This window comes from Schistocerca serialis, chromosome 3 (assembly GCF_023864345.2).
Source record: "Schistocerca serialis cubense isolate TAMUIC-IGC-003099 chromosome 3, iqSchSeri2.2, whole genome shotgun sequence".
NCBI lineage: Eukaryota > Metazoa > Arthropoda > Insecta > Orthoptera > Acrididae > Schistocerca > Schistocerca serialis.
This window is the reverse complement of record NC_064640.1, coordinates 506,024,387-506,047,409: the sequence shown is the minus strand read 5'-3', so window position 1 is coordinate 506,047,409 and position 23,023 is coordinate 506,024,387. Positions and strand designations below refer to the sequence as shown.

Below are 23,023 nucleotides of genomic sequence, written 5' to 3'. Positions count from 1 at the left end.
ACATCCTCTACCAATCCCTACGTACCGGTCAGATAGCTTCATTTCAATTACGTAAATCGTCAGTTTCACATTGTGTGCGCGCGCATAAGTGTACAAAATCGTAATTGCTCACTAACACCCATGTGGACAAAACTCCTTCGGGAAGGGGTTGGTACGTGAAATATTGTAAAAGCGGTCAGAGATAACGTTCTAAACTTCACAACACAATGCCGCCGCCGCCGCCACCACCACCACCACCACCACCACCCTTCGGATTTCACGTTGTATTTATCTGTATATTTGAACGACTTGTTTTTATGCGGAATCACTTCTTATGAGCTCTGAGCAGTCTTCCTTGAAAGGATGTTGAAGGAAAATTTTTTTGGTTCCATTTATTCCTAAATTTCACTACTCTTCAGTTGCGATACAGTCTGACGTTTGGACGCGGTGCGGTCCGCAGCTCGTGGTCGTACGGTTGCGTTCTCGCTTCCCGCGACCGGGTTCCAGGGTTGGATTCCCGGCGGGGTCAGGGATTTTCTCTGCCTCGTGATGACTGGGTGTTGTGTGATGTCCTTAGGTTAGTTAGGTTCAAGTAGTTCTAAGTTCTAGGGGACTGATGACTGTAGATGTTACGTCCCATAGTGCTCAGCCATTTGACACGGTGCGAAGATCAAACTGACCATCTAGACACAGGGCATATCGGAACTGGCAGCGAAATCTGCTTACAGTCGATCTGAAAGACAAATTCGCAATTACATGGGAATAAAACACTCCGCTGTGAAAGTTCTATTACAGTCACTTGAATGTCTACTGTAACTGATAGGCAGTAAGGATTTAAGAAGAAACCGCTGCAGTGACGAGTACTATTGAGCGCATAGCTCAGATGTATCATCACATTTAACAAAACGAGAAAGTTATCGTGTGGACAAGGGAGCGATACAATGTAGACTTAAAAGGTTACGATTAAACCAGTAGCTGTTACATCAAAACCGCTAAAAATCAGGCAAAAGTTCGCTTTTAGATTAAGTCTTTGCTCAACGTAAATACCAAAGAATAAGAGCAACAAATGTTCAATCTTTCACGATACTGCTAGAAAGGAAAGGAGTGTGTTGTACGCATCCTCAGCTGTCGACCTCTCTCTGCTGCAGACAAGTTAATTCCATATTTTGAATAAGATTTATATTTTTTGGCGTAAAAAAACCCTGATTGTGTGCTAGATTCCCAGAAAATCTTCTGGTACGTTGGAGATATACAGATCGCGACCAAAAGATTCGCGATGCCCAAGGACTCGAATGGACGAGCCGTGCGACCGTCCTTCAGATATAAAACCAAGTAATACTAAAAGATGATACCCTTCTGTTTCATTCAAAACTTAGATATTTCTGCTACATTTCTTTAGCTGCAATGAGCTAAAATCAAATCATACAGAAGTTAAGGCAATGCGTTTTTATTTTTCCCAAATCTTCAAAATTCTTGCAATGTTTAAATAATTGTATGCAATGTAGTATGATGGATAACTACAGTTACAGGGCTATTACCAATGATTGAAGCGATTACATAAATTCACTGTAGCTCCATTTCATTGACATATGGTCACGACACACTACAGATACATAGAAAAACTCATAAAGTTTTGTTCGGCTGTAGCCGCACTTCAGGTTTCTGCCGCCAGAGCGCTCGAGAGCGCAGTGAGACAAAATGGCGACAGGAGCCGAGAAAGCGTATGTCGTGCTTGAAATGCACTCACATCAGTCAGTCATAACAGTGCAATGACACTTCAGGACGAAGTTCAACAAAGATCCACCAACTGCTAACTCCATTCGGCGATGGTATGCGCAGTTTAAAGCTTCTGGATGCCTCTGTTAAGGGGAAATCAACGGGTCGGCCTGCAGTGAGCGAAGAAACGGTTGAACGCGTGCGGGCAAGTTTCACGCGTAGCCGCGGAAGTCGACGAATAAAGCAAGCAGGGAGCTAAACGTATCACAGCCGACGGTTTGGAAAATCTTACGGAAAAAGCTAAAGCAGAAGTATTTCTTAAACAGGAGATTGGAAAACAGATGGATTGGTCGTGGTGGAGATCATGATCAACAATTCATGTCATGGCCTCCACGCTCTCCCGACTTAACCCCATGCGATTTCTTTCTATGGGGTTATGTGAAAGATTCAGTGTTTAAACCTCCTCTACCAAGGAACGTGCCAGAACTGCGAGCTCACATCAACAATGCTTTCGAACTCATTGATTGGGACATGCTGCGCCGAGTGTGGGAGGAACTTGATTATCGGCTTGATGTCTGCCGAATCACTAAAGGGGCAGATATCGAACATTTGTGAATGCCTAAAAAAACTTGAGTTTTTGTATGTGTGTGCAAAGCATTGTGAAAATATCTCAAATAATAAAGTTATTATAGAGCTGTGAAATCGCTTCAATCATTTGTAATAACCCTGTATTTACCGATTGAAAATGTGGAAATATGTATTGAAGAGTTCCTTAACTCACCTAAGTATTTCATATCGGCTGAAAAGCTGTTGCACAGTATAGCTACCAGCATTTTGCGAACAGAAGTCAGACGACTCGCCACGGAATGCACAGAGCACGACTGTAGCAGCGAAAACGTCAATGCTTTCCTATAACATCGATATTTCATACCAGATGAACCAGGACACATACTGACGAAAACAGCACTGAAGTAAGGTAGTAATTACCAGCTAACGTGTGCAAGTGAGACCTGCTTTGTTTCAGAGTCTGGGCCATGTCAGCGGCGCGCACGTGAATCCGGCGGTGACAGTGGGGTTGCTGACGGCCGGCCACGTCTTCCTGCTGAGAGCCCTCTTATACGTGGTGGCCCAGTGCGCCGGCGCCGTTGCTGCAGCCCTCGTCCTAAAGGTAAGGATGCATGCGAGTTGCCGGTTGGAGACTCAACTTTTTTTAGGCAGTATTCAGATGAAGAGCGTCAATCAGTGCACGAGCGTCCAGTTAAATATAACACCATTGCCACAACGTACCTCAAATATCACCTTTATTCCAGCAGTGAGGGAAATATTCGATCAGAGGTATTCCACAGCTGATTAATTGCAGGAATCGGTGGCTAACATCTTCAGATACTGCAGTAAACATACAGGGTGTTTCAAAAATGACCGGTATATTTGAAACGGCAATAACTAAATGAGCAGCGATAGAAATACACAGTTTGTTGCAATATGCTTGGGACAACAGTACATTTTCAGGCAGACAAACTTTCGAAATTACAGTAGTTACAATTTTCAACAACAGATGGCGCTGCAGTCTGGGAAACTCTATAGTACGATATTTTCCACATATCCACCATGCGTAGCAATAATATGGCGTAATCTCTGAATGAAATTACCCGAAACCTTTGACAACGTGTCTGGCGGAATGGCTTCACATGCAGATGAGATGTACTGCTTCACCTGTTCAATTGTTTCTGGATTCTGGCGGTACACCTGGTCTTTCAAGTGTCCCCACAGAAAGAAGTCACAGGGGTTCATGTCTGGCGAATAGGGAGGCCAATCCACGCCGCCTCCTGTATGTTTCGGATAGCCCAAAGCAATCACACGATCATCGAAATATTCATTCAGGAAATTAAAGACGTCGGCCGTGCGATGTGGCCGGGCACCATCTTGCATAAACCACGAGGTGTTCGCAGTGTCGTCTAAGGCAGTTTGTACCGCCACAAATTCACGAAGAATGTCCAGATAGCGTGATGCAGTAATCGTTTCGGATCTGAAAAATGGGCCAATGATTCCTTTGGAAGAAATGGCGGCCCAGACCAGTACTTTTTGAGGATGCAGGGACGATGGGACTGCAACATGGGGCTTTTCGGTTCCCCATATGCGCCAGTTCTGTTTATTGACGAAGCCGTCCAGGTAAAAATAAGCTTCGTCAGTAAACCAAATGCTGCCCACATGCATATCGCCGTCATCAATCCTGTGCACTATATCGTTAGCGAATGTCTCTCGTGCAGCAATGGTAGCAGCGCTGAGGGGTTGCTGCGTTTGAATTTTGTATGGATAGAGGTGTAAACTCTGGCGCATGAGACGATACGTGGACGTTGGCGTCATTTGGACCGCAGCTGCAACACGGCGAACGGAAACCCGAGGCCGCTGTTGGATCACCTGCTGCACTAGCTGCGCGTTGCCCTCTGTGGTTGCCGTACGCGGTCGCCCTACCTTTCCAGCACGTTCATCCGTCACGTTCCCAGTCCGTTGAAATTTTTCAAACAGATCCTTTATTGTATCGCTTTTCGGTCCTTTGGTTACATTAAACCTCCGCTGAAAACTTCGTCTTGTTGCAACAACACTGTGTTCTAGGCGGTGGAATTCCAACACCAGAAAAATCCTCTGTTCTAAGGAATAAACCATGTTGTCTACAGCACACTCGCACGTTGTGAGCAGCACACGCTTACAGCAGAAAGACGACGTACAGAATGGCGCACCCACAGACTGCGTTGTCTTCTATATCTTTCACATCACTTGCAGCGCCATCTGTTGTTGAAAATTGTAACTACTGTAATTTCGAAAGTTTGTCTGCCTGAAAATGTACTGTTGTCCCAAGCATATTGCAACAAACGGTGTATTTCTATCGCTGCTCGTTTAGTTTTTATTGCCGTTTCAAATATACCGGTCATTTTTGAAACACCCTGTAATTCGCCACCAATGTCAACAGGTGGAAAAGTGGAAATTACGTGTTAGTATCGTCGCACAGTGTCGACAATCATTTTAAGCTTCCATAAAGGACGCTGATACGATGTACTGATGTACTACTCAATGTAAAGCCAGTAGTAGTAGTAGTAGTAGTAGTAGTAGTAGTAGTAATGTGTGCCCCAACCGGAACTCTAACACGGGAACAGATACTACCGTCATATATAGTTAAAATACGGCTTCCCGGCCATTCACCTTGTGCGAACGCACACGCTATACCCGAACTCATACGGGACTTGATAATCTGCCACGAATAATAGGTATCATGGGCAAACATCTGTTAGGCGGACTACGAATGTAGTGGTGTGGACATGTTGGGAATGTGGGTCTTACGGGGAGCGTGCAAAGGAAAAGCCCATGCAGGCACACTATCCTCTCTGCCCTCGGTGGATCAGATCGGATAGCATCTGCCATGTAAGCAGGAGATACAGGGTTCGAGTTCCGGTCGCGGCACACATTTTCAACAGGTCCCCAGTGAAGTAGATTAACGCCTGTTCGCAGCTAGGGTGTCAATTTATCATTTCATTTCTAGCAAAGCTGCATGGTCATCTACGGTAACTGTTCCTTCGGGAACACACTACCGTCATATATAGTTAAACGACTGTATCTGAAGAGTTCAGTGAAATGTAACTGGTTACTAAAACATATTACTCACCAGCTAAAGGTTTACGACAATGCCATTCCTGCAATAAGGTATCGGAAAAACTGCAAGCCAAAACTTGCTAGAAATAGTGTTGATAAATGAAGGGTAAAGGCTTTCGCAGTCCCCTTCCTGTGTCGCATTTAATCTCTAAACACCGAAATATGAAGTCGGCGAAATTACTAAAGACATGTTGAGTGAAATACACCAGTGGTCTTGAGGATGGTAAGAAAAGTAACTCTCGGATATATCACATAGTTGACTAATTTTCCAGTAGCGGTTACAGTAGCGTATTCCACTGTTGTCAAGTGCGTAATAGGATGTAATATGAGGCATAAGTGTATTCTAATAACTGTCATAAATATTGGCAGACACAGAACTACATACCCTCCTGCAATGTTTAGACGTGTACCCCAAAATATTCAAAGGGAGATGGTCTGTACTCGATAGGTAGTTATTCTGTAGCAGCGAAGACTAAAGTTTCACTTCAGTGATCTAACGTAAAAAAACGGAGGTCGTGAGTTTCTGCTATCCTCGATACACCGTAAAGTAACGACTGGGTGGTACACAGGTCGTTACGTAAAGTACACGCAGAGAAACTTGCCTTCACAAAAGGTATAGGAAGAGCCCGCACATTCCGTCCAAACTTACCTGCTAGGTAAAAATGCAAAAGACCCTCTTGTGGTACGCTATCACACAATTCTGACAAGAACTGTAATGCCGACTTCCTTTAATCAGAAATAATTCTCAGATTGTTACTGCCAGACCCAAATTTCGTTTCTTCAGTAATAGCGGGAAAACACCCTGTCCTGGGAGAAGAGTATATTCAAGCACTGTAAGGTACTAGTTACCTTCGCGCCGCATTCAGTGCAGAGAAAATATTAAGCGTATAACCTACATAACAGCCTAGAGATCAAGCCCTCAATGTAATCGGAAACGCTAGCAGAAGGTATACGTAATGTTTCAGGCGCTGACACCTGAAGAGTCTGCATCCACTTTGGGCTTGACGGCGGTGAGCCCACACCTTACGCTGACGCAGGCAGTCTTCGTGGAGGCGATAATAACTTTCGTGCTGGTTATGACTGTGTGTGGCGCCTGCTTCGGGGAGAGCGCGGAGGCGAGGAGTGGTACTCCCTTCGCCATAGGCCTATCCATAACGGCCTGCCACCTATTCGCGGTAAGTAAAATAGCATGCGCCTGCTTAACTCACTTTCAACAGAGGGAAGATTGACCCACGCGTGACGCTCCCTAATAACGCAACACAGTAAGGTCAATACAGGTTCATTTTAGGACTATTTTCTCGCCACTCAACGAATGGGGCATATTGCGCAGAGTTTAACTAGAATTTGTCAACAGTTCCAAAACGTTCGTTGCCGTTCTGGTTTTGTCAGCCGTATCGGGACGAAGTACCAGTGTCTATTCAGAGCAAGCACTACATAAAACGAGTGCAAAATGAAATTCTACTGGACTTAAACTAGTTCTCTCGAACTAGGAAATGACTCTTTAGCTCCACAAGAAACGAATGCAAAAAACTCAGCGAAACAATGGAAATAACTGATAGTGAAATCTCTGCAGGAGACGCTATACTCAGTCTCGTGGAAGACGTAAGACTAATTTATCCGAAGACACAGCGATAGCTGCAATGGCAGGAACATTCTGGCTGGATCCATACACTAATATTGGAGTAGAGTGTATTAAAACTAAAGATGGAATTGTAACTTTACAAATAAGTTCCTATTCACTTCAATTCGTACTTCCCTTAATGCACAATCTTTTATATTTATAGCGAAAATTGTCCTACCTTTAGCCAAGTTCCACCGAACTCGGCATTCTCAATGAGCGTTCATTCTGCAAAATATGAAGACTTAGTGTGGACATAAAGTTATGCACTTCGTCTAACAGTCTCCACGATTAGCTATTACAGCCAGGTTATTGAGTACTAGTCAAATAAGACTACTAAGGTTATCTCAAACTTGATGCAGTTACTGTAGAATCACGAAGAAGCCTGCAGTTAACTCCTTAATTAATAGAGAAAATTCTATAAATACAGGAAGGCATATTGATGAAAGTAAAGATAATTCGGCAAATGAAAAAAGTGCTGCTGCCATCTATCCTTCACTTACATCACGTGCATGTGTAAGATAAGCAGCGTTAAGGCAATTCCGCAAAAAGTCTGTAATTACCTAGATCAACTGAATAAAATTTTCCAATTAAAAATAGCAAATATGGAAGAGTCCGTGGAATTCGGCAAAGCCTCACTTAAACCCGCAATAAAGTATTGATTCCAAATCTAAGAATCCCTTCGGCCAAAAAGAAGTATGAGTTGATATTCGTAGAGATCAGACAGCTAATGGCAGCATATGCAAGACTTACAAAGTAGTTCAGCTGTGGAATTTGCCAGCGACCGTGAACACGGTTCAGTGTCAACTTAGCAATGTTAAGCTAACAAACGTGCAGCAGTAAGAAACAGTCTGCTCTGTAGACGTTACTGAAGCACTGAGTTACTAATTGCTGGATCTGAATTACGAAAAGTTCCAGCATGTTCCGCACATAAGAAAATGCATAGTATGTCACATCTTAATATAACAAACCATAACAAAAGTTATAGCTTAATACTCAAATGTCAATTAGTTCCTGGATAAGGCAGAAGAATAAAGGAACGTTTCCTATGTTATCGCCAACGGGTAGATTTCCCCCACAAATTGCGCCCTGTGGTCTCACTAACAGTGTAGCTGGAACACTTCATAGTAGCATAAAATGTGAAACTGATCAAAAACGGCACTTATTTTAAATTTCGTCCATTTACTGGTCAGATATCGGAATAAAAATTCGGTGTTAATTTCAAACGTTGATAATATTCGTGTATTACGTCAATTTTAATTCATAATTGCAGTTACTTTAACTTAATTGTTGATAGTTTCACCTCAGTTGGGGCGAATCCGATCACCACTATTCTGTGTGCAGGAACGGAATCTGACTTCCAGTGGAGTGAATCTGATAGACTTTACTTTAAAAAAGTATATTGCTATATTTCAATAAATTTTAAAATTTCTAAACGAATTTTTACAGGCACATTACACTTGACATTTTTGCTACAAAAACACATGTTTTCACAAAATTCGACAAAACATTTTGTTGGATGTCATCTCTACCTTCCAAAATTTACCTCGCCTTCTGTATTTTGGAATAACTTCAATAATTTGGACTCCTTATACCTCAGTTGCATCGTAAACTTGTGGAAAGACACATTACCACCGAAAACATACCTTTTTTTCGGAAATGTCGTTTTAGAAGTGCTTTAAATTTTACCAATAAACCTGAACCTTCTTCTGTAGGAAATTTTACTGTCGTGAAAGCATTCCCTTTACATTCCCTTTAAATTAGTGCCAATCTTTCCTTGTCCATTTCCTCATTCTCTTTTGACTCGTGCTACTCCAGATCACGATTACATGTTCCGGATAGGTACTCCCTGCTTGCAGCCCTGTAACTAAAATTTTCATTGAAATCGCTGATAATTGTTCCTTTCTCTGGAGTTTGCGTGGCTTTTCTTTTGTTTGATTAGAGCGAACCTGTTCAAATTGCATTTCAAAGGCTGCTGCTCAAGGAACTTCACATGAGCTGGTGCCATGTGCATTGTTATCGGCTGCTTCTGGAATCTGAAATGACTGCATCTGGACATAAAGGGAAAAATTGCTGCTTTCCTGACTCGGATATAGTTGACTTGGACGTGATAGGTATAGTCTCCGAGGTTTTTAAACAACCTTGGAAATTTAGAATTTGGCGCCACTCCTCTTCCAATCATCTTATTTCTCCACGCAAGGTATGAAGGTCTAAAAAGGCCACATAAAGTGGCTAACAAATGAGCAGAATTAAGTAATAAAAGAACAAATTTAATGTCCTGTCCTTGGCGCAGTTTCATCACGTTATGACGACTCGACAGATTGTCACCCACACCTACTTTAAGTCCATCTAATTGCTGGGTGGAAGGCAACACAATTTCAACAAACAATTATTCAAGCACTGTTAGGTCAAGCCAACCACTTCGATTCCTGTCACAACCTGCACCAGTTTTGCCCCTTCAAAGTATTGTAGAGGTGTAGTTCCCTATAAACTGTTAACGGTAGGACTGAGCCGTCAGCAGCTGCTACTACCATCACACTAATAATTGACTTAAAAACTATCAACTATCCTGTAAAGATGTCTTGTGCCTCGCTTCCCTTTCTCATTTGTCCAGGATCGTCCCAAAGTTTGTCTAGTCATAGTTCATAATGTTCCAGGAAGGGGCACCACTCAAAATCACTTCAAGCTTCTTAAAATAATGGATGTTCCTCGGGTAATTGCTGCCTTTGCCGTCTTCATTTTCGCTTAATTTTTTTCAGATGTTACCCACCCGTACACAGGTAGATTGTCCCGAAATCTTTCTTCAATTCTCCCTGCTCGCTTGAGATCCGCCTGTACAAAGGCCCTAACATAGTTATTCCTCAAAGGAAACCCCCATTTCGCACAACACAATCGTTCAACCAGGCTTTTCTCCTCAATGTTGGTTCACGCTGGTTGGCCGCCTATTTTGTATTCGTACCTTTCGTTCAGTGAGTCATGTAAAATTTGATAAATGGAACTGCGTATTGCATCTGAAGATCTCAGGATGCTTAATTTTCCTGATTTGACAGATTTCACAGCATTTAGAAGAAATTCTGGTTTGTAGTTAATTTCTGTATTGGTCCCAGAAAATATTCGTATAATAGAATGATAGGATTCACCTCAAAAAAATGCAATTTTGTAATTAGGCCTGTATAGTAAGCATTATTAGCAATGAATAAAAACCGAAACTGAAGGTTTTGACGTTCATATGCAAGCAATAATATGGGACCTTGCCAGTTCCGTCGGAAGTAAGACGCCAGCACAAGTTTTCGCACTGTTGCGGTAACCACACCAGCGTACCACGAGACTCGCACACCTGACAACGCGATTAGCTCGTTGCGCGAACTCCAACACGCCACTGTTCTGTCTTGACAGACTAGGCAAGAATTCACGGTAATGGTTAGCTGCAATGTCGTTAAAATGCTACGCTGTTACAGACGTGGAAAAACCGGTAAATGATCGGATTGACACCACCTGATCGGTTTCATCTCATTTCACAGTAACATACTTCAGCAATCGAATGATGCATGTAGTAGTCAGAGGTTAAAAAGCGGTCATATTTGGAAATTGTAACAATTTTCTTCCAGGCTAGAAGTTACGGAACAATCTTGTCACGAAAGAGATGCACGAAAATATTAAAGCATAAATCCCTTAGTGACCTTCCAAATGACTCGACGGCTGCAGTGAAGTAACAATAGGGATAGACGGTTGAGTCCATCCCTGCAGTGTTCAATATGGAAGTTCCATTTTGAAAGTAACAAAACACTAAATGCCGTGAACATTTCTATTGTCCCCTGTTTATTTTTGTTGTTTTTTTTTTTTTTGCAAAAGTTGTTTTTCCTCAGTTTTATCCTTTTTCTTCCGATATTTGCGTCCCATAACGTAGGTGTTTGTTTTGGTGGCCTTGTTCTTGCCTCCACACTAGTCACTCTCCGCCTTTGCCTACATTTCGTCTGGTCTGCAGTTCGGTGTTCCCTTGTCTTCCCCTGGTATTGACCGCGTTGTAGGGTGATCATGATGTGGGTGTCAGGACGGGTCGGTGGCAGGAAGAGTTTCTGGGGCACCCCTGCTCTCCCCATTTCCACCCACCCCATCCTGTTCTTTCCTCTTCTTTCTCGTCTAACGTTCCTTTTACCTCTGTTTGCCTGTTATTCCTGCCACTTGACAGTGCTGTTCGTTGTTCATCCTTTTTGGCATCTTAGATCGTGAAATGAGGATCTCATTGTTTGGCCCCTCCCTAATCAACCAACCATTTATTTTCCGAATATATGATTCATCGTTTTCGGTACTTACGCCAAACCGATCATTTACTATTTTGAATTCGCATTAATTCCGGAATGTCCTGCTTTTGACAAGTGTGGAAAATAGTTAACAAAATTCGTTGGAATAAGAATTTGAACAACGCTGAAACGATTTACACAAGTAACCTTTAAATAATTGTTGAACACTTTGCACTAATTCTTCATGCAGCAGTGGCTTCAGAATTTTGTAGCTATCTACCAAATTTTGTGTAAGGCATGAGAATTGACTTATCAAGGGATATAAAATGAGTTAACTGTTCTGACTGCTTGAATAACTTGTATTATAGGTACATAAACCACTTAGATAATCGCTTTCCTGAAGTCGGTATCTGTTCAAATTTGAACGTGGATACCTTGTTGTATGAGAAAGTTGCTCACCTTCAAATACACACCCCTCCCCTGCGGGTCCGGGGATTACAATAGGCCCGCGGTATTCCTGCCTGTCGTAAGAGGCGACTAAAAGGAGTCCATGCCCCTCACGGGGGTAGTTAGCGCCTGCGTCCGGAGACGGACGGTTCCACGACCTATAATTGTGGTCTTTTTGGTTTTTCACTTCTCGTTTCTTCCTTTTTGTTGGTTCCTTTCCTTGCTCTTCTCCACCTCACTGTCTTCCTTACTCTTTCCCTTGACTTCTCCTTGCCTTCTCATTGCCTTTTTCTCCTTGCCTTCTCATTGCCTTTTTCTCCTTGCCTTCTCATTGCCTTTTTCTCCTTGCCATCTCATTGCCTTTTTCTCCTTGCCTTCTCATTGCCTTTTTCTCCTTGCCTTCTCATTGCCTTTTTCTCCTTGCCTTCTCATTGCCTTTTTCTCCTTGCCTTCTCATTGCCTTTTTCTCCTTGCCTTCTCATTGCCTTTTTCTCCTTGCCTTCTCATTGCCTTTTTCTCCTTGCCTTCTCATTGCCTTTTTTCTCCTTGCCTTCTCATTGCCTTTTTTCTCCTTGCCTTCTCATTGCCTTTTTTCTCCTTGCCTTCTCATTGCCTTTTTTCTCCTTGCCTTCTCATTGCCTTTTTTCTCCTTGCCTTCTCATTGCCTTTTTTCTCCTTGCCTTCTCATTGCCTTTTTTCTCCTTGCCTTCTCATTGCCTTTTTTTCTCCTTGCCTTCTCATTGCCTTTTTTCTCCTTGCCTTCTCATTGCCTTTTTTCTCCTTGCCTTCTCATTGCCTTTTTTCTCCTTGCCTTCTCATTGCCTTTTTTCTCCTTGCCTTCTCTGGTCTCCGCCTCGGCGTTTGAGGCAGTCTGTCCTCTTTCTCCCTCTCTCTCTCTCTTCTTTTTCCTCTTCTTCCTTCCTCCCTGTGCGTGCCTGAAGGCCGACCCACGCGTTCGCACGCGTAGCCGGTGACGGGGTAACGCGTAATTCCCCGCCCTGGGTAGACATGTAAGGCACGCGCGTACCCCCTGGTAAAGGCCAGGCCCGGGGAGGGGTGATTGCCTGAGCTGATACCTTCTGACCATGCCGATTGGTCCCTCCGTCTGTTTCTCGGGAGGTGTGACCTGAGGTGTAAACATTCACCTAAGGCGGGAGTGCCCTCTGAGAGGGTCCCCACAAGGAAGGAGCGCGCCATCGGAGACGCTGGCAATCATGGGGGATTCCTCCGCAATGGATTCTACTCCATCTCTCTCGACTTCGACCCAAAAACGGAAACGTGACCAGCCAACAGTGACAAAAGTACTACCGCCTGCCCCACAGTTCCTCGTAGTTTCTCGATCTGAGGACGGAAAGGATTTTTCCTCTGTCAACCCTTTCGTTATTCAGAAGGGCGTAGATGCCATAGCTGGATCTGTCAAATCTTGTACCAGGTTGCGTAACGGCACCTTATTACTGGAAACTGAGAGTGCCTTTCAGGCACAAAAACTGCTTCGGGCCACCCTCCTGTACACGTTCCCTGTCCGGGTGGAGGCCCACCGAACTTTGAATTCGTCTCGTGGTGTAGTCTATACTAGCTCCCTCGACGGATTGACTGACGAGGAGCTTCAATCTTTCCTCGCTGAGCAGGGCGTGACGGCTGTCCATAGGGTCATGAAAAAGGTCAACAATGACCTTGTACCGACCCGGACACTTTCCTTGACCTACGATAATGTTAAGCTGCCATCGCGCATCAAGGCGGGCTACGAGGTTATTTCTGCTCGCCCCTATGTCCCGACACCTACGCGCTGCTACCAGTGTCAGCGTTTCAATCACACTCGAGTCTTGTTCCAATGCGGCTAAATGTGTCACTTGTGGCAGGGATGCCCAGGAGGGAGACTGTCCATCTCCGTCTCCTCGTTGTGTGAACTGTCAGGGTGACCATGCCGCATCCTCCCGCGACTGTCCTGTCTATAAGGAAGAACGCTGTATCCAAGAAATTCGGGTCAAAGAGAAAGTGTCCACCTCGGCTGCTCGCAAGCTATTGGCTAGTAGGAAGCCCACGCTGCTCCCAGCGGGGAAATACAGTACTGTCCTCGCCTCTCCTCGGACTACCCGGGAGGTAGCAACCCAGACATGCGATCTGACCTTCAGCACCACGGTCGTCCGTTCGGCCAGTGCTAAGATCGCGCGGTCGACGTCTCCTCTTCCTCCCATCACCCCACAGACACCAGCCCCTTCCTCCACTTCTGCTAAGACGAAGACATCGAAGTCAGATGCACGGGCCTTCCAGAAGGAACCATCCCGTGCAGACTTCCTCCGTACCTCGACCTCCCAGCCTTCGACCGGTACTTCCACTAAACGTCCTTCCAAAAAGGCGCATAGGAAGCACAGTTCACCTTCTCCGCCACGGCGCATTTCTTCTCCTGCGCCACCCAGCGGTTGCCGCCCCAGGCCGTCATCCGTTTCGCCTGGCCGCACCGCTGGTAGCCGTACATCTGGCCATTCACCGGCGGAGGAAGCTCCCCCTCCCGAGATGGCCGATGACCCTATAGACCCAATGGACGATGACTGTCCGCCTACTGATAGCGGGGGCAGTGCTCACTCGAAGCCAGGCCCTAAGCGGCCTTCGAGGTGACCACTTCTCTCATCTTCCTTTTCTTACGATGGCACTTATTCACTGGAATATTCGCAGCATTCGCTCCAATCGAGAGGACTTGAAGTTGCTGCTCCGCTTGCACCGTCTGCTCGTCGTAGCCCTCCAGGAAACGAAGCTACGCCCATGCGATCCAATTGCCTTGGCACACTACAGCTCTGTGCGTTTTGACCTACCCCCTGTGGTAGGTATCCCAGCTCATGGAGGGGTTATGTTGCTGGTCCGGGATGATATTTACTACGATCCCATCACGTTGCACACCGGCCTGCAGGCAGTTGCCATCCGCATTACTCTCCCCACTTTTACGCTTTCCTTTTGTACCGTTTACACTCCATCGTCATCTGCCGTTACCAGGGCAGACGTGATGCAACTTATTGCTCAGCTACCTGCACCATTTTTGTTAACTGGAGACTTCAATGCCCACCATCCCCTTTGGGGCTCTCCAGCATCCTGTCCGAGGGGCTCCTTGTTAGCAGACCTTTTCAACCAGCTCGATCTTGTCTGCCTCAATACTGGCGCCCCTACTTTCCTTTCGGACACATCTCACACCTATTCCCATTTAGACCTCTCTATATGTACTCCCCAACTTGCACGCCGGTTTGAGTGGTATGCACTTTCTGATACATATTCGAGCGACCACTTCCCGTGTGTTATCCATCTCCTGCAGCATACCCCCTCTCCGTGCTTCTCTAATTGGACCATCTCCAAGGCAGACTGGGGGCTCTTCTCTTCCAGGGCGACCTTTCAGGATCAAACCTTTACAAGCTGCGATCGTCAGGTCGCACACCTCAAGGAAGTCATTCTCGCTGCTGCTGAATATTCCATCCCTCACCCTCCTTCTCCACGTCGCGTACCGGTCCCCTGGTGGACCGCAGCATGTAGAGACGCTTTACGTGCTCGTCGACGTGCTTTACGCACATTTAAACGCCACCCTACAGTGGCGAATTGTATCAATTATAAACGATTACGTGCTCAGTGTCGTCGTATTATCAAAGAAAGCAAGAAAGCCAGCTGGGCTGCTTTCACAAGCACCTTCAACAGTTTTACTCCTTCTGTTGTCTGGGGTAGCCTGCGCTGGCTATCTGGCACTAAGGTCCACTCACCAGTTTCTGGCTTGAAGGTCGCGAATGACGTCCTTGTGGCCCCTGAGGCTGTCTCCAATGCCTTCGGCCGCTTTTTCGCAGAGGTTTCGAGCTCCGCTCATTACCACCCTGCCTTCCTCCCCCGAAAACAGGCAGAGGAGGCTAGGCCACCTAACTTCCGCTCCTCGAATTGTGAAAGTTATAATGCCCCATTCACCATGCGGGAACTCGAAAACGCACTTGGCCGATCACGGTCCTCCGCTCCAGGGCCAGATTCTATTCATATTCAGATGCTGAAGAACCTTTCTCCTGCGGGTAAAGGTTTTCTTCTTCATACATACAATCGCATCTGGATTGAGGGACATGTTCCCGCATGCTGGCGCGAGTCTATTGTTGTCCCGATTCCTAAGCCGGGGAAGGACAAGCACTTGCCTTCCAGTTATCGACCTATCTCGCTTACCAGCTGTGTCTGTAAAGTGATGGAGCGAATGGTTAACTCTCGATTGGTTTGGCTGCTAGAGTCTCGACGCCTGCTTACCAATGTACAATGTGGATTTCGTAGGCGCCGCTCTGCTGTTGACCATCTGGTTACCTTATCGACCTTCATTATGAATAACTTCTTGCGGAAGCGCCCGACCGCGGCTGTGTTCTTGGATTTGGAGAAGGCTTACGACACCTGTTGGAGGGCGGGCATTCTCCGCACCATGCATACATGGGGCCTTCGCGGTCGCCTCCCTCTTTTTATTCATTCCTTTTTAATGGATCGACAGTTCAGGGTACGTGTGGGTTCTGTCCTGTCCGACACCTTTCGCCAGGAGAATGGGGTGCCACAGGGCTCAGTTTTGAGCGTCGCTCTCTTCGCCATCGCGATCAATCCAATAATGGATTGCCTCCCAGCTGATGTATCAGGCTCCCTTTTTGTGGACGATTTTACCATCTATTGCAGCGCGCAGTGTACACGTGTCCTGGAGCGCTGTCTTCAGCGTTCTCTTGACCGTCTTTACTCCTGGAGTGTCGCCAATGGCTTCCGTTTTTCTGCCGAGAAGACGGTCTGTATTAACTTCTGGCGCTACAAAGAGTTTCTCACACCGTCCTTACGACTCGGTCCCGTTGCTCTCCCAATCGTGGAGACAACCAAATTTTTAGGCCTTACATTTGACAGGAAACTTAGCTGGTCTCCACATGTGTCATATTTGGCCGCCCGTTGTACCCGTTCTTTAAATGTCCTCCGTGTTCTCAGTGGTATGTCGTGGGGAGCGGATCGAACCGTCCTACTTCGTCTATATCGGTCGATCGTCCGCTCCAAGCTGGATTATGGGAGCTTCGTATACTCCTCTGCACGGCCATCCATCTTACGCCGCCTCAACTCCATACAACATCGGGATTTACGACTTGCGATCGGAGCATTTTATACCAGTCCCGTAGAGAGTCTTCATGCTGACGCTGGCGAATTGCTTCTCACCTACCGGCGCGATATACTGCTTTGTCGGTATGCCTGTCGGCTACTGTCAATGCCCGACCATCCGTTTTATCGTTCCTTTTTTGACGACTCTCTTGACCGTCAATACAGGTTGTATGTCTCTGCCCTGCTACCCCCTGGAGTTCGCTTTCGTCGCCTCCTTCAACACCTTAATTTTTCACTCCCTGCAACTTTTCGAGTGGGCGAGAGCCGCACTCCACCTTGGCTCCAGGCTCAGGTCCGCGTTCACCTTGACCTCAGCTCGCTCCCAAAAGAGGTCACCCCCGGTTCGGTCTACCACTCCCGTTTTTTGGAACTTCGTTCGAAGTTCATCAACATGACTTTCATTTATACAGATGGCTCTAAGACCAATGACGGGGTCAGGTGTTCCTTTATTGTCGGGGCACAAAGTTCCCAATACCGGCTCCATGGCCATTGTTCGGTCTTCACAGCTGAGCTCTTTGCCCTCTACCAGGCTGTTCTTTACATCTGCCGCCACCGACATTCTGCTTATGTCATCTGCTCAGATTCCCTGAGCGCCATCCAGAGCCTCAGTGATCCGTACCCGGTTCACCCTTTCGTACACTGGATCTAACGCTCTCTTCAGCAGCTGGTGGACGTCGGTTCTCCAGTTAGCTTTATGTGGGTTCCTGGCCATGTCGGTATCCCTGGGAACGAAGCTGCAGATGCCGCGGCCAAGGCTGCAGTCCTCCAGCCTCGGACAGCTTCTTGTTGTGTCCCTTCGTCCGATTTTAGCAGGGTCACTTGTCAGCGCATCTTATCGCTGTGGCATGCCGATTGGGCTGCACTTACCGACAACAAGCTTCGAGCCTTAAAACCTCTTCCCGTGGCTTGGACGTCCTCCTCACGCCCTTCTCGGCGGGAGGAGGTCGTTTTAGCCCGGTTAAGAATTGGACACTGCCGGTTCAGCCATCGCCATCTGCTGACGGCTGCGCCGGCGCCTTTCTGCCCATGTGGGCACTTGCTGACGGTTAGACACATTTTAATGTCCTGTCCAGATCTTAACACACTGCGCCTCGATCTTAACCTGCCAAATACTTTCGATGCCATTTTAGCGGATGACCCACGAGCAGCTGCTCGTGTTCTTCGTTTTATCAATTTGACAAACCTCGCTAAGGACATTTGATGATGCTGTTTTTTAATCCTATGCCTGTCAGTCTGTCTTTTATCGTGTTTTCCCTTTTAGTTGTTGTGGTCAACTTGTGCCTCGCGGTGCATTCTTAGAGTAGTCAGGGCGCTAATGACCATTGAAGTTGTGCGCCCTAAAACCACAAAAAAAATACACACCCAACAGTGACTGGACAGGTAGATAGGAGTCGCCATTCCTTCGCGTCGTATTCAAAAGATCCATGGCGTAACAAAAATCAGTTCCTGCAGTTCAAATTTAATGCTTACAATCGTGTCCGTTCATGGGAATAGCTACTGCAAACCCTGCCTGTTACAATGAAAGTGTACAGAATACCATTTTTCTGGAACAACGGCGTCGTCGAACACTTCATCTCTGGTCCTCTGAACTAAGTCTAACAATTAGACTGACAATTTCGTTCGGAGGCTATGGCGGCTTCAGAGTCAAATCCGATACGCGCTTCTCAACCTTTTTCCTAACTGTGGCCACCTGTTGCTGGAGCAGCCTTAGTGCTGGCAGGTCCACTAATTAGCCAGGGAATCTTATGGTCAGTCTGTCGTACATGCGATATCAGGGCAACAAATTCACTTTTTCCAGTACAAAAGACATTAAAAGAATCGGAAGACAAAGGGTTCTGAAGTAAACGTTGAAATGTGAGTCTGATCACTTAAGATCTAAATAACTTAGGTTATGAATTACCTTTACTAAACGTCTACCTCAATTAACGTAATTTACTGATCATGATTGTACGTCATTTACTCTCCATCACTTCCACTAAACTTGATCAAAGTATGATTATATTACTGAAATGGCTGAAATGAAGTTAACTGAGTTGTATAACACCGACACTGTCACGTGTTTGGTGCTACATAAAATTAATGTTCATATGAGTACTGTCAAAACAGATGCCTCATTCTCGAAACCTTGCTATGAACTAAAATGGTGCATTTCTGGAGTTAAATAATAAAAAAATAGTTCTGTGCTACAGGTTGTGTGCAATGACTAGTTCCATACACTTAGATTTCTACCCATTGAGACATTAGAACACACACTAAATACGTTCACTTAAAGTGTATCTCAAGCATTAATGTAGTGCTGAGCTGAATATCTAAATTTCCTTCAAAATTTTCTTCAGTTTACGGATATGCTCTTCTAAACGGTTTAAATGGCCCAAAATATTAAACGGAATTGATACTGTGCAGGCGCATTGTGCTTAGTCAGGACAAAAAGGCTATGAAGGTTTTTTCTTTGAGATGTAGGCAGTCTCGTTGCATTACAACGTGGTCACGGTAGAACATCAACGCTCCGGCTCACTGGGTCCCTGTCGCTGAATGTAACGCTTGGACCGATGTTCTTGGGCGTTCGCCCGTACGTGGTAACAAATTGGAAATGGGCTGCGTGTACTGCTTAGAACACAAATATCAGTCCATATTTCTCAGGCAACGATCTTGAGTGACAGGGAAGCTACTATACGCTGAACAGTTCAACCATTTCAAAAACCAAGCTGTGGTTACGTTCTGTCTGGCTGGACGAACAACATACATCAATACGCTATAAGATGGCTAATGCCTGCAGCAAAATTTTCATTGAGGAGCAGAAATATTCAGCTGTACGATGTGTAAGTGCTTAAACAGTCTCAGTAATTAGAATCCATTCTCAGAGATTGGCCAGCGGAGAGGGATCCCGCTCCAGAAGACCAGTGTCGCTGCTGCAGTGTCGGCTCTAATGTTGCGGCGATCTCCAGGCGACCGATCAAATCAGATCAGCGAGTTTACCAGACAGCTGACCTGGTAGGACGCTCAGCTCTTACAGGCCTCGACATGCACTGGATCGATGTTGTAGAGACTAAGGTTTTCCGAAATTGCTCCTCTGCACATGTGTAGCCTTTGCAATAAGTTACTCTGGCGTAAATTACGCATTCCTATTTTCCCTAAATTCGCAGCCTACCCGGCCGCCCAGTCGTAGCCTGGATATTGTGTACACAACCAGTGTACCCAATAACTTCTGTTATCACTAAAAACGGCAGAGTGCCGAAGCTGTGCTGTGCGAACAAATCTTCGTTCAACATTCAGTAATTGGTTTGGAAGTGCGCTGTTCCAGTGAGAATCTAGTAAGCTAGTCAAATACCGTGATAGATGATCCCATAACTGAACGAAATGAAACACGAATTTTTCAATGAGTTAGCTCCCTAGTACTCAATACGTAGCATTCAGTAAACGTCGGATAGTGCTAGCATCATAAACGACTGACACCTGCCGTCGCGTAAACAATTGGGCAGTCATAGTACTATTATTAATCCACTTTCAATCTGTTTAGAGCCAACTTAACGTAAACTTAACTCATATCACATTAAGTTTCGATTTACGGACTACCTTAATCGTACGTAGCAGAAAGATAAGTTGATGTCGATAAAACTAGGTCTCAATTGTCGCATTGGTGACAGCTGTAAATGGAAATAGTTTAACCTCATTGTGATTACACATAAATGCATATGTGGCATAGCAATTAAACAAAAGCGGAGTTCGGCAAAACGTTATCGCCACGTATTGCCTAGCACAATAAACTTCAAGCAGAAATTTACCTCAACGTTAAAAGAAACTTAAATTAGTATTTGCAATTAGGTCATGCACACTTAATTACTTCGAAATGCTGCAGGTACGCAACATAAAAACAAAGCGTATCTGAAATACGATAGTCATCCAAAATACATTTTGCTGATAATACTTAAAACTACGTCGTGGTATCTAGCATCCTCGACAATAAAGCTGTGTACTTCATTAAGCTAAAACGCTAGGGAAAACAGGGCATGGATGACGGAGTTCTGTAAGTTATGTTGAGAGCGAGATAAGTTCCCATGTTCTTTCTGGTCATTCCCTACTGTTAAGTTTTAGCCATCATTCGTAAGATTTTTATAATTTCCAGATATAAAAATCTGGCCCCCCTTGAAAGTTCACTTCTTTTGAGAGTTCGTGAGTAGCGCTCACAGGGCCCCAAGCTATTGCAGCCCATTCTTCCTCCTGACTCCTCTTCGTTCACCTTCCCTCCTTAACTATCCTCGCTCTTTCCCCGTTGTTCCCTCCTCCCCCCCCCCCCTCCTCCTCCTCCCAGTTTTTTGAGATAGCTACGTGGCTATCCAGCTGGTTCCCTTTACTGCTTTAAATTTCGTTCTGCCTGTTTCTTCATCCTTCATGGCGTTTAGGTCCCCACTTGAGGTTTGACCTCCACTTCAAAATTTTGTTATTTTAGTGTGAGCCATTTGGGGAAGAACTCCCTCCCTAGGGTCAACTGCATGGATTTATCTCCCCATTCCCTTCCTCACCATAGCCCTTCTTTGACCCTGATAGTCAACTGCACATACAGCCAGTACGTGTGGTGGGGCTGTTACTTACCCATCTGGCTGAATCCCCTGGCAGGAATCACACTTCAATGTCTGAGCTCTTCCTTCCCCATGTACGCCAGGTAGTGGTTGCTTATCATTTTGTTGCATTGGAACTCGGGACGATGGCTGCTGTGCCGGACCTAACTGTGGCTGGATGTTGCCCATTGGAGAATCCCTGATCGGAGTGGGTGTTATCAGAGCGGATACTAGAGATTTGGAGCGTATCAAACTGCAAAAATCTATCCTCAAACAGCCATATCTTCCAATAGTGAAGGATGATTGAATGCTTCCTTTTATCTGGCAACCTTCCCTTCCCTTGGCTACACCATAGGTGAGCAAGGCTCACTGTCTTCAGGTGAAACTTTCCCCACTACCTCGTCTGTACTACCACGGATGTGTACATATTCACCGCCACAAAGCCATTGTTTCCTGTGGAGAATAGAGGACCAATTTGGTGGTATCGCTCACTAAGACGCAGTCGGGCTGCTTGCTAATCAAAGCTTCTACCGCCCAATCCGCAACTTAAACGGGTAGAGATCTTCCAATTGACTTACTTGCTACAGACTTAGGAGGGAAATCTAACTCATGGCGCCCCTGTCCATTTCAGTGCTGCTCATAGTACCTTTCTGGTACATCTCACGATCTCCTCCCTTGCTCTCGTGGCTTCCCTACATTGGTCATCCCATGATCTCGGTGACAGTGACAACTTTATGGTAATACGGTAGTTCCTCTGCTGCCGCCAGGCAGACAGGCCCCCCACGTTGAGCATTCCGTAGAGCCAGTTGTTACTTACAAATATCCTCTGCACTTGCACATCTCCCGAACTGCATTGATGCGGTCGTGCAAAGAGTCTCTGCCACTATCCATGTTGCAGGCACAACTGTTCCCCTGTCCATATGTCCCCCTCGTCGTTGACCGGTACCGTTATGGACCAATAATGTAGCAGTGGCTGTCCAGGACAGCCGGAGAGTGCTGCAACGATTAAACGTTACCCTTCACATACCAACCTCCTTCCTTTTTAAGCATCTCCATGCTATGCTAAGGCTAATAATTACCTTATGCAGAGCAGAACGGAAGGCTGGGAACACTGTTTCCTGTGAGGACCTATGCCTCTTCGTAGCAGGTTTCGTCCAACCACCATAGCCTTCTGAACAGCCAACTTAGGCTGTTAAGCCTTTATCTTAAAGGTCCTCTCAGAAAATAAAGACATAATTTGCGATAGCATCGGCGTCGTCTTCCTATACCATAAGTTCTCGTGCAGAAACGCCGAGTTGCACAGACCTCCTCTTTCAATCGGCACCATACTGAATGGGATTGCAGGCTCTTCCTCTTCATAAGAAGGCTACAGGCACAGATACTACACACATCCAGAGGAAACACTTAAATGTTACTCAGAGGCAACATCTCCTCAGGGTCTTAAACTGCATTTGGCTCACAGGTGTTTCCTTTCACAGGGGTGAGACAGTAGTCATCCCTATCCTTAATCTCAGGAAGTACCGAACATCTTTAAAGTTACCGCCCGATTTACCTGAGGACTCTAATCTTTAAACGAGTATAGGATGGTTGGTTTCAGATCATGTTGGCTACTTGAATCTTTGGGCCTTTTGTCCTATCAGGTTGCCTTCCAGGAAGGACGATCTCCAACTGACCATATTCTCCGCTTGTAAATGGCAATC

At 45.7% G+C, this 23,023-nt stretch overlaps 1 protein-coding gene across 1 annotated transcript in view; it reads left to right on the top strand.

The window, feature by feature from the left end:
- Window positions 1-23,023, top strand: part of LOC126470950 (aquaporin AQPAe.a-like) — a 55,219-nt gene that overhangs the window by 21,271 nt on the left and 10,925 nt on the right. The window contains exons 3-4 of the mRNA XM_050099000.1: window positions 2,720-2,863; window positions 6,306-6,515. Of these exons, the coding sequence (XP_049954957.1) occupies window positions 2,720-2,863; window positions 6,306-6,515 (354 nt within the window). The remainder of the gene's footprint in view (window positions 1-2,719; window positions 2,864-6,305; window positions 6,516-23,023) is intronic.